Genomic DNA, 14,824 nt, shown 5'->3' on the forward strand with positions numbered 1-14,824 from the left:
GATGTCATTCTGGCAGCCAGGCGTCCCGCCACTAAAACGGTATGGCATGGTGCACAGCAAAGGCTGTGGATCCCCTTTATGCCCCTCTTTCTGAGGTTCTCCTCTTTCTTCTTTCCCTGGCCCAGCAGGGCTCTGCTCTGGGTACCACCAAGGGATATCTTTCAGCTGTTTCAGCCTTCTTGAGACTTCCTGATCAGCCTTCTCTTTTCAATTTCCCTGTTGTAAATTGATTCTTGAAAGGCATTACTCACATGTTTCCTCCTGTTCCCTTTGTAATGCCTCAGTGGGACTTGAATCTGGTGTTAACTTATCTGATGTGCGCTCCCTTTGAGCCACTTCATAACTGTCCTCTAAGTCTTCTGACTCTCAAGACTGCTTTCCTGGTTGCCATCACCTCTGCCAAAAGAGTGAGTGAGCTCCAGGCTCTTTCTTCTAAACCTCCTTTCCTCTCTGTCCATCAGGACAAGGTTGTTCTGAGCACTCGCCCTTCTTTTCTTCCTTAGGTGGTTACTGCCTTTCACATCGGGCAGTCCATTACCTTACCCACCTTCTTTCCGCCTCCGCATCCCTCGAAAGAGGAAGAGAGGCTCCACCGTCTGGACCCAAAACGTGCGCTCTCCTTTTATCTGGATCGCACAAAACTGTTCCAGGTGGATGACCAACTCTTCGTTGGCTACGTGGGCGCTAAGAAGGGGCGGGCAGTGCACAAGCGACACTTCTCTTGGTGGATCATTTTGTGCAATAAGGTCTGTTATTCCTTGGCTAAGAAGGATCCTCCTGTGGGGCTGAGGGCCCATTCCACTCGGGCCAAAGCGGCTACTACTGCCTTGGGACGGGGAGTCCCTCTGCAGGACATTTGTCAGGCAGCTACGTGGGCTTCGCTGCACACGTTTGCCAAGCATTACTGCCTGGACAGCCAAGTCCGGAGAGACGGCTTCTTTGGCCGTTCTGTTCTCCAGGACTTCCTGGTGTGATCTTGGTTCGCAGACCCACCACCGGGGTTGGTATTGGTGGGGTATCTATTCTAAGGTAAGGAATCTAACTAATGTGTTTCTTTCAGATGCACAAGTTACTTACCTTCGGTAACGATATATCTGTAAGAAACATTAGTTAGTTAGATTCTTTACCGCCCCACCCATCCTCCCCGTTCTGCGAACCGATATCTGGGGTTAAGGTCATCCCTTTCAGGGCCCTAGTTTCATGACACCAGTGTCGGTTTCTTGCATGGCTCTGCGTTCCTGGAGTGGAAAGCTATGTACAGAACTGACGTCAGCGCGCGAGGGTGGCGTCTAAGTACTCTGACGATGTCATCCCGGCGATCACGATGCCGAGGGCGGACGCGGAGCCGCAGACTACGCCTACCAACGCACAGGGGTACTGCTGACAAAAAATCTTTCCGGATCCAGCCAGACGCCTGGGAATATTCTAAGGTAAGGTATCTAACTAACTAATGTTTCTTACAGATATATCGTTACCGGAGGTAAGTAACTTGTTCATTAAGTTTGTTAACAGCTCCCTATATAGTAGGAAAAGTAGACAGTCCGGCAAGCCAGTGGAGCCATATAAAATCCATGAAGGACTAGTGACTCCTGCTTCATGGTTGGTAGCATTCACCCCATACCAATGTGTCAGATAAACGTTTGGGCCTCCAAGCATGACTTTGCATCATGGTTGAGAGCCTTAATCCCATCCCAAACCAGTATATGCTTCCAACATGACTTTGGACAATGGTTTGGAGCCTTCATAGGATTCCACTGTGGCTGATTAAGTTGTGTGCCTCCAGCATGACTCTACATCATGGTCGATTGCCTTCATCCCATACCAGTGTGCTGGATTAAGTAATGCACCTTCTGTTATTCTCACACTTTATGTTCTTTTGTCATTTTTTCTTGAATTAGTGTGCTTCCAAAGTGAAGAAGCGATCATGACAAAAAATGTCCTACACCTGTAAACTTTTGTTGTGTTTGTTTGCTCTGTTGCAGTGCCCGGACTGCATTGTGGGGGCATTAACATGCAGCAAGATCTGGAGAGTTCGCTCAAATAAGGAAAATAACACTGACAACAAAGAGGAAATGAAGGCCTTGGCAGATCAGTTTGAAGAGCGGGCATCAGGTCGTGGGCGTTTTAATGTTTTCCTCTTATGCATGAATTGAAAAATAGAAATTCTCATCTTAAAATGGATGCCATGCTCACTTGTTTGCACATGCTTGTGTATACTGTAATGCCATGGATCCTAAATGTCATCCTGCACAGGACTCATTCACTTTTTATGGATACATTTTACATATCCCCATTTATCTTTCTGAAATACCCACTTGTTGCGTCTCTCTTATGGTTTTGTTTTATATTTTCTGTCCTCCTTTTTCCTCTTTAGCTTGTGATCAGGGGGTCTCAATCTCATTTTCTCTGTCTCTAATATTTGATCCTTTGCTCTCCTTCTCTAACTGCAGTCCAAGCGCCAACACTAAGGGCCTGATTTAGAGTTCTGTGGACGGGTTACTCCACCACAAAGGTGATACTGTGGCCAGTATTTCAAATGCATTATATCCATCTGCCCTTGTAATATGGCAGACAGATATTGATCACGTTTGCAATGAAGTAGCTTGTCCACGGAACTGTAAATCAAACCGTAATTCTTCACTCTTCTTCCTTGCCTGTGATACCATTGCCATCCTTAAACCCTCTTTTTCTTCCCTGTCTATAATCTGGGAATCATCTATGAATCCTCTCTCCTCGTCTGCTTCTTGGTCAGGGCGTCATCTTTGATCCCTTTAGCCCCTTCTGTGTCTCAAATTCTGGATTCATCTTTGATCTCTCTCTCCTCAGCCTGTAATCTATCTTTCTTCTTTGATTCCCATCTTTGTTCTCTAACTGTTGTCTAGGTGTCATCTTTGATTATCCAGTATTAGGGGTGTCTTTCATAGATTCACATGCCTGAATCATTCCCCGTCGTCGAGACGGGAGCCTCCGCTGCTACCGGAGGCTCCCGTCTCGACGACGGGGAATGATTCAGGCACGTGAATCTATGAAAGACACCAATACTGGATAACTGCTGTTACAGGTAAGTAACGCGTTTCTTATCCAGTATTAGGGGTGTCTTTCATAGATTCACATGCCTGAATCATTCCCCGTCGTCGAGACGGGAGCCTCCGGTAGCAGCGGAGGCTCCCGTCTCGACGACGGGGAATGATTCAGGCATGTGAATCTATGAAAGACACCAATACTGGATAACTGCTGTTACAGGTAAGTAACGCGTTTCTTCTTTTCTCTCCTTTTCTGTCTGTGATTCAGTTGTCATCACTGTCCCCTCTCTCTTTCATCAGAGTGGAATCCCTCCCTCTCTTTCACTGCAACTCACTTGGTATAATTTTTGACCCTTCCTCATCTTCTTTTAATGACGGTCCTCTGACACAATATCGAAACCAAAAATATCGTCATACAAAAATATTGTGTACAAAATATCGATAACAAAAATATTGTTTTCCTAGACATATAATGGTAAGTACAAAAATGTATATAAGAAAATATCGTTTTACCCTAATATCAAAAAATATATACAAAAATATAGTTTTTTAATACATATAGTTAGAAATAGTACATATTAAATATTTTAACATATAAATATAATACAGTTTAAACTCCCGCCATGCCATAGCAAACCTCTGCTTCGTTTCATCAAAGTGAGCGCAGGAAAACTGCTCTCGCTTCCATGAAGCAAAGCAGAATTGATTTTGGGCAAAGGGAGCTCCCTTTGCCTAAAAGTAATGCTGGCTCCTGCACAAGGCGTGGAACTGGCAGAGACCGCGGGGGCATTGGGGCTCCCCCACGGTCCCCAACTAGAGGTCAAGCCTCGGGGATGGGGTCCCCAGAGGCGAAAATGGCCGGGGAGCAGGGCCACTTGGCCCCCCTCCCTTTTGTAAAAAAAAATAAAAATAGAAATGGACATGCCCCGGTGGATGGGGTCCCTGGGGCAAAATCGGCCTAGCGCCAGGACACCTCCAGGTAATCGTGCACTTTAAAAATTGCCATAACAGAACAGGGGGGCCACATGGCCCCCTCCGTTTTCAATGTTCCTTTTTTTTTTTTAAATGGCTGAGGCCCCAGAGGATGGGGTCCCCGGGGCTGAAAAGGGTCGAGAGAAGGGGGGCCACACAGTCCCCTTCCAAAAATGTTTTTAAAAAAGAAACCCCCAACTCACCGGAGGCCCTGTCCCCTCCCTGCAACACTCTGCAAACGCACCTCCTGGCTTGCTCTGGGTTGGGGGATGAAGTCCCCTTCACTGGTGAGGGTCCTTAGGGGCCAACTAGCCCACCAGGTACCTCTAGTAAGCCCCACACAGTGGGATTGCTGAGAGGTGGTCCGAGGCCACGCCCCTTTTTGCAACACTCTGCCTCTTGGCACACTGCTGTTGGGGCGATGAGGTCCCCTTGTGTCCTGAAGACTTCAGGACTTTAGTGGATTTCATCCCCCAAGCAGCAGTGCACCAGGAGGTATGTTTGCAGAGTGGTGTAAAAAGGGGGCGTGGCCTCTGTTCACTCTCAGCTATCCGGCTGTGTGGGCTTACTAGAAGTAAGAGGAGGGCTAGTTGGCCCCCAGGGACCCTATGGAGGCGAGGGGACCTCATCCCCCAAAGAAGAACGTCCCAGGGTGCTCATTTGCAGAGTGGGGAGAAAGGGGGCATGGCCTGTGTCCACCTCTCAGCAGTCTTACTGTGTGGAGCTTAATGGAGGTAACAGGTAGGCTAGTTGGCCCCTAAGTACCCCCAGCAGCAAAGGGGACTTCAATCCCCATTGAAGAGCACGCCAGGGAGCGTGTTAGCAGAGTGGTGGGCAAATAGGGCAAGGCCTGCTATGAGAACTTAACAATGCTGCTGTGTATGACTTGCTGGAGGCAATAGGCGTAGTATTTGGCCCAAAAGGATGTCCTTGGAGCCCAACTACCTCTCCTGCTACTTCTAGAAAGTGCCACACAGTGGATTGCTAAGAGGTCTTCGGAGCCCACGCCCACTTTCTTCACCACTCTGCAAACGCACCTCCCATTTATTTATTTGAAAAGTTTTATAAAGCGCGAACAAGGCCCTTACGGGTATCAGAGCGCTGTACATATTTGGCGAAAACATGAGTAACCAAAACACAATGGGACAGAGGGAGAGGTTAAAACCAAAGGGGGAAACAGATCCGGTAATGGGATGGGGTTTGGTTCGACCAGAACACTAGCAAAAGTGCCCTCAAGCATGATAACAGTTTAACAGACGAGCATACAATACATCGAACCAACGTAGTACAATAAGCATCAACATTTTGACAAAGAATGAGCATGAGAACAAGCCAAAGCTGTTAAATATGCAGTTATAGTTCATTCAGGAATAGCTGTTTGACAAGTTTCTTGAACAAAGCAGTGGAATGATTGGATCTGATTTCGGGAGGCAGGGCATTCCAGATTCTTAGAGCAAGACCGGTGAAAGCATGATTGTAAAATCTTTCCTTTTTGAATCTGGGTGGCTTCAAGAGTTGGACATACTTCTTAGGTTCCAGCCTGAGCCCAGGTAGATCAGGGTGTTGTAATGTATGGCTTTATGGTATAACAGGCTATCTTAAAACGGATCCTGGCTTCGAAATATAGCCAATTTAGTTGCAGAAGGTAGTGGGAGATGTGGTCATGCTTTCTAGAGCCTGTGATGACTTTAGCTGATGCGTTCAGGGTGGCTCTGAGCGGGGACAAGCTAGCTTTGGGAAGTCCAGCAAGGGTCACCAGGCCATATTCCAGTCTAGAGATCACCAGGGATTGAACCGCCGGCCTAATGTCTTCAGAGGGGGGGGGAGGAAAGGCTTGATTTTCTGAAGGGTTTTTTAGTTGAAAGTTGGCTCCCCTAATAGCTGCACTGATATGCGCTTGCATGTTTGAGTGTTTGTCCAAGGTGAGGCCTAAAGATTTAGCGGAGTCTACCACATGAGGGGTACAGTTAAGAGCAATGAGTTGTTAACAGGGTTCAGAATAACAGAAAGTGGTTCCATAAAAAGGTTGAAGAGAATGGGCCTTGAGCGTGGATCCTTGAGGCACTCCGATCATGACATGAATAGTTAACTTTGATACTTTGTGTGCGGTTATGTAGGAAAGAGGCAAACCAATTTGGGACTGGGCCTGAGAGACCCATCCTGTGCTGAAGCAGAGCAATCAGGTTTTCATGTTTGATGGTATCAAAGGTATCAAAGGTTGATGAAAGGTCCAGAAGGATCAGGAGCCTCCCAGCACACTAATGGTTGGGAGATGAAGTCCACTTCACTTCTGAGGGACTTTGGGGACCAAGAAGCCCCCCTGGTACATCCTGTAAGTCCTACGCAGCAGAATTCCTGAGCACTCGTTGGAGGCCCAGCCCCCTTTCTCCACCACTCTGCAAATATGACTACTAGATAAAGAAATGTTTGCATTGTAATAGGTCTCGCATTTACGAGAGTTAGAGCTTTTGGCCTTGTAAATGTAAACATTTTTTCAGTAATGTTTTTTGGATTGGAGTGGATGTACGTTGTGTGTAGTGGAAATATGTGGTATGTTGTGCAGTGAAAATATGTGGATAGAAAGTATGTGGTATTGAGGCTATAGGAATTATGTAGAGTGGGATTATGTGTTATAGAGAGTAATTATGTGGTATGGTAGTTTGTGTTGTGGAGTAGTAGCCTCAGGTTTAGTCTTCCTCATTTCCATAGAAGCTAAAATATAAACTCAGTGAGACAAAAAAAAGAAGGAACCACTGAGGAGCACTTCTGGATAGTTGGGCCACTGGAATTATGCGACTGTTCGGCTGCATGATTTTTGCATAGTTATAAATTTTCCACATTTGCCACATAATCCATCTGCTGCATAATTGCAGATTTTAACAAAAAAACGATTTCTAGCTCAAATTGCTCAAATGTTACCAAAAATGCAGCAACAAGTGTTACAGCGTGGTGAAAGGTCCTTTGCAAAGCTAGAATGGTCACCTGATACTTATTGCTAAATGTGGGTGTTAAATTGGTACTAATGGTGTGCAAATTACTCTTGCTTCTTCCTACGCCTCTCTTGCCTCTTTCTGCATTTTTCTTGCCTCTTTCTGCCCCTTCATCCTTTTTCTGTACTTCTCTTGACTATTTTTGCACATCTCTTCCGCATTCTTCGCCTCCCTTCCTTATACACCTCTCTTGCTTCCTTCTACACCGCTGATGTTTCTTTCTGCACTTCTCTTGCCTCTTTCTGCACCTTCTTCCCTCTTTATGCACCTCTCTTGCTTCTTTCTGTACATTTATTGCTTCTTTCTGTACCCCTCTTGCCTCTTTCTGCACCGTCTTGCCTTTTATTCACTGCTGTTCCGTCTTTCTGTACCTCTCTTGCCTCTTTCTGTACCTCTCTTGCCTCTTTCTAAAGTTCTCTTGCCTCCTTCTGCACCTCTGTTGCTTATTTCTGAAGTTCTCTTGCCTCTTTCTGCATTTTTCTTGCTTCTGTTTGCACCTTTCTTCCACTTTCTGCACTTCTCCTGCTTCTTTCTGCGCCTTTCTTCCTCTATCTGCACATGTCCTACCTATGTAGGCATAGTTAGAAATTAGCATTTAAAAAACTTTAGAAATTCACTGCAAAAACCACAGGTTTCAGGGACGTTTTAGTTAGGAATTAAAATTCAAAAAACCTTAGATATTCACTGGGAAAAACCACAGGTTTCAGGGACATTATAGTTAGGCTGACATTTCACTTGTACAAAACCAGAGAAGTTTATCCGTTATAGTTAGCTGAGCTAACTTTAACTCGTGCCTCCGGAATGCGCTGCTGATGACGTCACATATTTCATCACTCATGACATGATCAGTGGCATCACTGATAACATCACTGATGACATCTCAAAAGACATCACTGATGACATCATCCAGTGACTAGGTGTTTCTAAAAAGTTTAAGAATGTTATAAACGCCAAGGTATATTGAAGAATGAGTGGGTGTATGAGTGTCTGTATAGATGATTTCGTGGGTGCGTGACTGATTGTATATGTGTTTAAACGTGTTTTCCCAAATGTATGGGTGAATGCCTAATATGTGTGATTTGTGTATCAGCCTGTCAGTTGGTGTGTAAGTGGCTGCATGGGTTGGTGAGTAGGTACATGAGTGTCTATATGGGTTATTGATTAGTTATCTGTACCTGTATGGGTGCCTGAGTGTCTGTGTCGGTGGGTGAGTACCTGCATGGATGTATGAGTGGGTGAATCCCTGGGTGTATAGGTTCATGAGTCCATCTGCGTGGGACTGTAAGGGTGAGTGAGTGTGCGTATGGCTGTGTCAGTGAGTGAATGGGTGTCTCAGTGTTATATGGGTGAGTAATTGCATATGTGAAAGGCAATATATGGGAGTTTTGGAGTATACAAGTGGATATATATGTGAGTGAGTGATTTTGAGAGTGGCTTTATGGATAAGTGTGGGCTGGTCAGTGACTGTATAGGAGAGTAAGTATTTGATTGTATCTATAAGAATAGTGAGTATGTGTGTGTTTCTGTGTGGGTGAGTAAGTGGCTATGTGAGTGAGTGTTTGGGTTAGTGAGTAGGTGTGTGATTAGATCTATGGGTGACTGACAGTATATGAGTGGCAGTATGGGTGTATGAGTGGAAATATCAGCAGCTGTATTGGTGAGTGACTGGCTGTTTGAGTGCCTGTATGGGTGAGTGAGTGGATGTGTATGTAGACCCATGATTCAGTGAGTGGGTATGTATGTACTGGTATTGGTGTGTCAATGGTTTCAATACTGGTAGTCTGAAAGTTGGAGTGGGTGTATGAAAGGTTATGTTGGGGTGTGAGTAGGTGCAGCAGAGATTATGTGGATGATGTCATCAGTGATGTCATTTGAGATGTTATCAGTTATGTCATGAGTGATGCTACTGACCATGTCATGAGTGATGTAATATGTGATGTCATTAGCAGTGCATTGCCTGGGGCGAGTTCTAGTTAGCTCATAACGGCTGAACTTCTCTGGCATTGTACGAGTGAAATGTCAGCCTAACTATAATATTCCTGTAACCTGTGTTTTTTTTAGTGAATATATATATATATATATATATATATATCCAACTCCACTGCCCCTTCAGTTTAAGGACGCACTCGGACACAGACTGTCCTTAATCATTTATTGGCAAACTCACGTTCCGTATACAGATTTCTTGCAGCTTCAGAGTCAATTACGCCTGACGCGTTTCAAAGCCTGTAGCTTCTTTCTCAAAGGCTTGACGTCCGTGTGCAATATGGGACACACCTGTTTATCTACGATACCACGCCCACCATAGGCAAAGGATTCTGGTTCCCGTAGTGTGTCCCAAAGAATATTTCCCTGGATGGGTTCCCTGAATGGGTGCACTCGTTTCCGCTGCTCACTCAGTTCAAAGCCCACAGATGGGCCTCCGCATACGGACGTGCGATAAATCCAAAGTCCATGTCCCATGAGCGAGGCAAGGTTGCATACCGAGCCCCATGGCCCCCAATATTGGTGGGGTGGTGCGTCCTTCGCGGCAAGGGCTGCCGCGTCGTACATCCAACTCCACTGCCCCTTCAGTTTAAGGACGCACTCGGACACAGACTGTCCTTAATCATTTATTGGCAAACTCACGTTCCGTATACAGATTTCTTGCAGCTTCAGAGTCAATTACGCCTGACGCGTTTCAAAGCCTGTAGCTTCTTTCTCAAAGGCTTGACGTCCGTGTGCAATATGGGACACACCTGTTTATCTACGATACCACGCCCACCATAGGCAAAGGATTCTGGTTCCCGTAGTGTGTCCCAAAGAATATTTCCCTGGATGGGTTCCCGGAATGGGTGCACTCGTTTCCGCTGCTCACTCAGTTCAAAGCCCACAGATGGGCCTCCGCATACGGACGTGCGATAAATCCAAAGTCCATGTCCCATGAGCGAGGCAAGGTTGCATACCGAGCCCCATGGCCCCCAATATTGGTGGGGTGGTGCGTCCTTCGCGGCAAGGGCTGCCGCGTCGTACATCCAACTCCACTGCCCCTTCAGTTTAAGGACGCACTCGGACACAGACTGTCCTTAATCATTTATTGGCAAACTCACGTTCCGTATACAGATTTCTTGCAGCTTCAGAGTCAATTACGCCTGACGCGTTTCAAAGCCTGTAGCTTCTTTCTCAAAGGCTTGACGTCCGTGTGCAATATGGGACACACCTGTTTATCTACGATACCACGCCCACCATAGGCAAAGGATTCTGGTTCCCGTAGTGTGTCCCAAAGAATATTTCCCTGGATGGGTTCCCTGAATGGGTGCACTCGTTTCCGCTGCTCACTCAGTTCAAAGCCCAGAGATGGGGGGGCTCGGTATGCAACCTTGCCTCGCTCATGGGACATGGACTTTGGATTTATCGCACGTCCGTATGCGGAGGCCCATCTGTGGGCTTTGAACTGAGTGAGCAGCGGAAACGAGTGCACCCATTCAGGGAACCCATCCAGGGAAATATTCTTTGGGACACACTACGGGAACCAGAATCCTTTGCCTATGGTGGGTGTGGTATCGTAGATAAACAGGTGTGTCCCATATTGCACACGGACGTCAAGCCTTTGAGAAAGAAGCTACAGGCTTTGAAACGCGTCAGGCGTAATTGACTCTGAAGCTGCAAGAAATCTGTATACGGAACGTGAGTTTGCCAATAAATGATTAAGGACAGTCTGTGTCCGAGTGCGTCCTTAAACTGAAGGGGCAGTGGAGTTGGATTTACGACGCGGCAGCCCTTGCCGCGAAGGACGCACCACTCCACCAATATTGGGGGCCATGGGGCTCGGTATGCAACCTTGCCTCGCTCATGGGACATGGACTTTGGATTTATCGCACGTCCGTATGCGGAGGCCCATCTGTGGGCTTTGAACTGAGCGAGCAGCGGAAACGAGTGCACCCATTCAGGGAACCCATCCAGGGAAATATTCTTTGGGACACACTACGGGAACCAGAATCCTTTGCCTATGGTGGGCGTGGTATCGTAGATAAACAGGTGTGTCCCATATTGCACACGGACGTCAAGCCTTTGAGAAGGAAGCTACAGGCTTTGAAACGCGTCAGGCGTAATTGACTCTGAAGCTGCAAGAAATCTGTATACGGAACGTGAGTTTGCCAATAAATGATTAAGGACAGTCTGTGTCCGAGTGCGTCCTTAAACTGAAGGGGCAGTGGAGTTGGATGTACGACGCGGCAGCCCTTGCCGCGAAGGACGCACCACCCCACCAATATTGGGGGCCATGGGGCTCGGTATGCAACCTTGCCTCGCTCATGGGACATGGACTTTGGATTTATCGCACGTCCGTATGCGGAGGCCCATCTGTGGGCTTTGAACTGAGTGAGCAGCGGAAACGAGTGCACCCATTCAGGGAACCCATCCAGGGAAATATTCTTTGGGACACACTACGGGAACCAGAATCCTTTGCCTATGGTGGGCGTGGTATCGTAGATAAACAGGTGTGTCCCATATTGCACACGGACGTCAAGCCTTTGAGAAAGAAGCTACAGGCTTTGAAACGCGTCAGGCGTAATTGACTCTGAAGCTGCAAGAAATCTGTATACGGAACGTGAGTTTGCCAATAAATGATTAAGGACAGTCTGTGTCCGAGTGCGTCATTAAACTGAAGGGGCAGTGGAGTTGGATGTACGACGCGGCAGCCCTTGCCGCGAAGGACGCACCACCCCACCAATATTGGGGGCCATGGGGCTCGGTATGCAACCTTGCCTCGCTCATGGGACATGGACTTTGGATTTATCGCACGTCCGTATGCGGAGGCCCATCTGTGGGCTTTGAACTGAGTGAGCAGCGGAAACGAGTGCACCCATTCAGGGAACCCATCCAGGGAAATATTCTTTGGGACACACTACGGGAACCAGAATCCTTTGCCTATGGTGGGCGTGGTATCGTAGATAAACAGGTGTGTCCCATATTGCACACGGACGTCAAGCCTTTGAGAAAGAAGCTACAGGCTTTGAAACGCGTCAGGCGTAATTGACTCTGAAGCTGCAAGAAATCTGTATACGGAACGTGAGTTTGCCAATAAATGATTAAGGACAGTCTGTGTCCGAGTGCGTCCTTAAACTGAAGGGGCAGTGGAGTTGGATGTACGACGCGGCAGCCCTTGCCGCGAAGGACGCACCACCCCACCAATATTGGGGGCCATGGGGCTCGGTATGCAACCTTGCCTCGCTCATGGGACATGGACTTTGGATTTATCGCACGTCCGTATGCGGAGGCCCATCTGTGGGCTTTGAACTGAGTGAGCAGCGGAAACGAGTGCACCCATTCAGGGAACCCATCCAGGGAAATTTTCTTTGGGACACACTACGGGAACCAGAATCCTTTGCCTATGGTGGGCGTGGTATCGTAGATAAACAGGTGTGTCCCATATTGCACACGGACGTCAAGCCTTTGAGAAAGAAGCTACAGGCTTTGAAACGCGTCAGGCGTAATTGACTCTGAAGCTGCAAGAAATCTGTATACGGAACGTGAGTTTGCCAATAAATGATTAAGGACAGTCTGTGTCCGAGTGCGTCCTTAAACTGAAGGGGCAGTGGAGATATATATAAATCTCAGCATTTTGCTGGTAAATATCATGTGCATGACTGGGTTCCATCTGGATGTTAATAACAATTCTGTGGATCAGAAAACGTGCAAATGAGCCATTAAAGAACAATGCCATTCAAATAAGAACTTTTTGAAAAACATCAGCACTTATTTAAGTTATTTGATGCACTCTGGGAGATATATGCCGCATCAGTCATGTGACCCAGGACGTTAAATGAACTCACGCACGTAGGCACTTTGCTACTGCTTCCTCCCGTGACCAAGGCAGAAGCGCCGAAACATGTAGGGTGTAAGGAAGCAATTGGTGCAGTGATAATTCTGGAATAAAGAAACTGACTCCGGTGACGGGCCTCTGTTCCTCGTATTCATTTGCTGTGATTTGACAGGCTTCTCCGTACCTGTTGTGAGAGGTCGCCCTGAAGGGTCAGGGGCTCCCAGTTCGGAGTTTTTTCTATGGATTTAATTTGGGAGCATGACCCACACACTGCTGGTTCGCCTACAAAGGTGAAGCTAGTACAGCGAAATGAAGCAGCAGTGCTGGAAGGGATTTGGCGAGGAGTCTCCTGCGCCGATCGCATCGGAGAAAGAACTTTGCCCAGAGACGTCAAAAAATCTCAGCATTTTGCTGGTAAATATCATGTGCATGACTGGGTTCCATCTGGATGTTAATAACAATTCTGTGGATCAGAAAACGTGCAAATGAGCCATTAAAGAACAATGCCATTCAAATAAGAACTTTTTGAAAAACATCAGCACTTATTTAAGTTATTTGATGCACTCTGGGAGATATATGCCGCATCAGTCATGTGACCCAGGACGTTAAATGAACTCACGCACGTAGGCACTTTGCTACTGCTTCCTCCCGTGACCAAGGCAGAAGCGCCGAAACATGTAGGGTGTAAGGAAGCAATTGGTGCAGTGATAATTCTGGAATAAAGAAACTGACTCCGGTGACGGGCCTCTGTTCCTCGTATCCATTTGCTGTGATTTGACAGGCTTCTCCGTACCTGTTGTGAGAGGTCGCCCTGAAGGGTCAGGGGCTCCCAGTTCGGAGTTTTTTCTATGGATATATATATATATATATATATATATATATATATATATATATTTTTTTTTTTTTTTACCTACTGACGGTCGCCAGTAGGTAGTTATAGTTAGGACCTAGTTTCTATTCAAAAAATGTTTTTTCTTTTGCCAATATCTTTAGTGCCGTTTTCTGAATCTTTGTGAATTTTTTTAAACTAAAGGGGCGGTCGGGTCAGCTCCTGTTTTAAAGGTTTCTGGGTGATTTGTCAAGCAGGAGCCAAGAAAAAGAGGTGATCCCTAAATGCATTTTCTCCATGTTAATTTCCATAGAAAACTTTAGACACAGCTACAGCCCAAACAAATCAGAATTACACCAAATTTGGCCAAAAAGTAGCTCTTGGTCCAGACAGCACTCTTTTTGTCAAATGGTGTTAATCCGTTCAGTAGTTCCTGAGAAATGTTTAAATTTCTCAAATATCCATATATCTGGAGCTTACCATCTGATTGGCTGCCAACACTTCAAACCAGAAGTGTTGGCAGCAATCTTGTGACTCGATTGAACTGAGTCACACAAAAAAAGGTTAAAAATTAAGAAAAGGGGGCAGGGTAGAAACACCCTAACCTCCTAGGCCTGCTTTCGGTGGGTGTCATGTTGGGCCTGTGAATCCCGCCAACCGACACCTTCACTGGGCTATCTCACAAATTAAGTAAATTCAGGAGTCAGTTGCAAAACCCCGGCGTCCCCCTCCCCGGGTCTATACAGAAGATGGGTATACAGTGATGTCATGAGTGATGTCACTGACTATGTCATGAGTAATGTAATATGCGAGGTCATAAGCAGTGCATTGCGGGGGCACGAGTTATAGTTATTTCAGCTAACTATAACAGCTGAATTTCTCTAGTTTTGTACGAGTGAAATGTCAGATTAACTATAGAGGTGCCGATTCCGATCCGTCAAAAATATTCCCCGTACGAATCGTATCCGTATTTTTTTCCGTACGAATCGTACAAGTCCCGTACAAACTGGCCAGTACGATTCGTATGTTAAAAAATCCATACGAATCGCATTGGGAAAATTCCCCGACACGTCCTCGGGTCGGAAAAAGTGTCCGACACGTCCCCAGACAGTTTTACGTACGAATCGGTAAACTGAAGTCCGAGCGCGCAACCGTATGGAAAAACACCGTACGGAGCGAACTCCCATAGCAACCATGGAGACGTCCA

The 14,824-nt window shown here is 46.5% G+C and overlaps 1 protein-coding gene across 3 annotated transcripts in view; it reads left to right on the plus strand.

Moving 5' to 3' along the window:
- The window catches only part of LOC146808495 (transient receptor potential cation channel subfamily M member 2-like), a 1,799,999-nt gene that overhangs the window by 827,934 nt on the left and 957,241 nt on the right, over positions 1 to 14,824 (plus strand). For all 3 annotated transcript variants that reach the window (XM_085623580.1, XM_085623581.1, XM_085623582.1), the window contains one exon: positions 1,983 to 2,112. In XM_085623580.1, the coding sequence (XP_085479706.1) occupies positions 1,983 to 2,112 (130 nt within the window). The remainder of the gene's footprint in view (positions 1 to 1,982; positions 2,113 to 14,824) is intronic.

This window comes from Triturus cristatus, chromosome 8 (assembly GCF_964204655.1).
Source record: "Triturus cristatus chromosome 8, aTriCri1.1, whole genome shotgun sequence".
NCBI classification, from domain to species: Eukaryota; Metazoa; Chordata; class Amphibia; order Caudata; family Salamandridae; genus Triturus; species Triturus cristatus.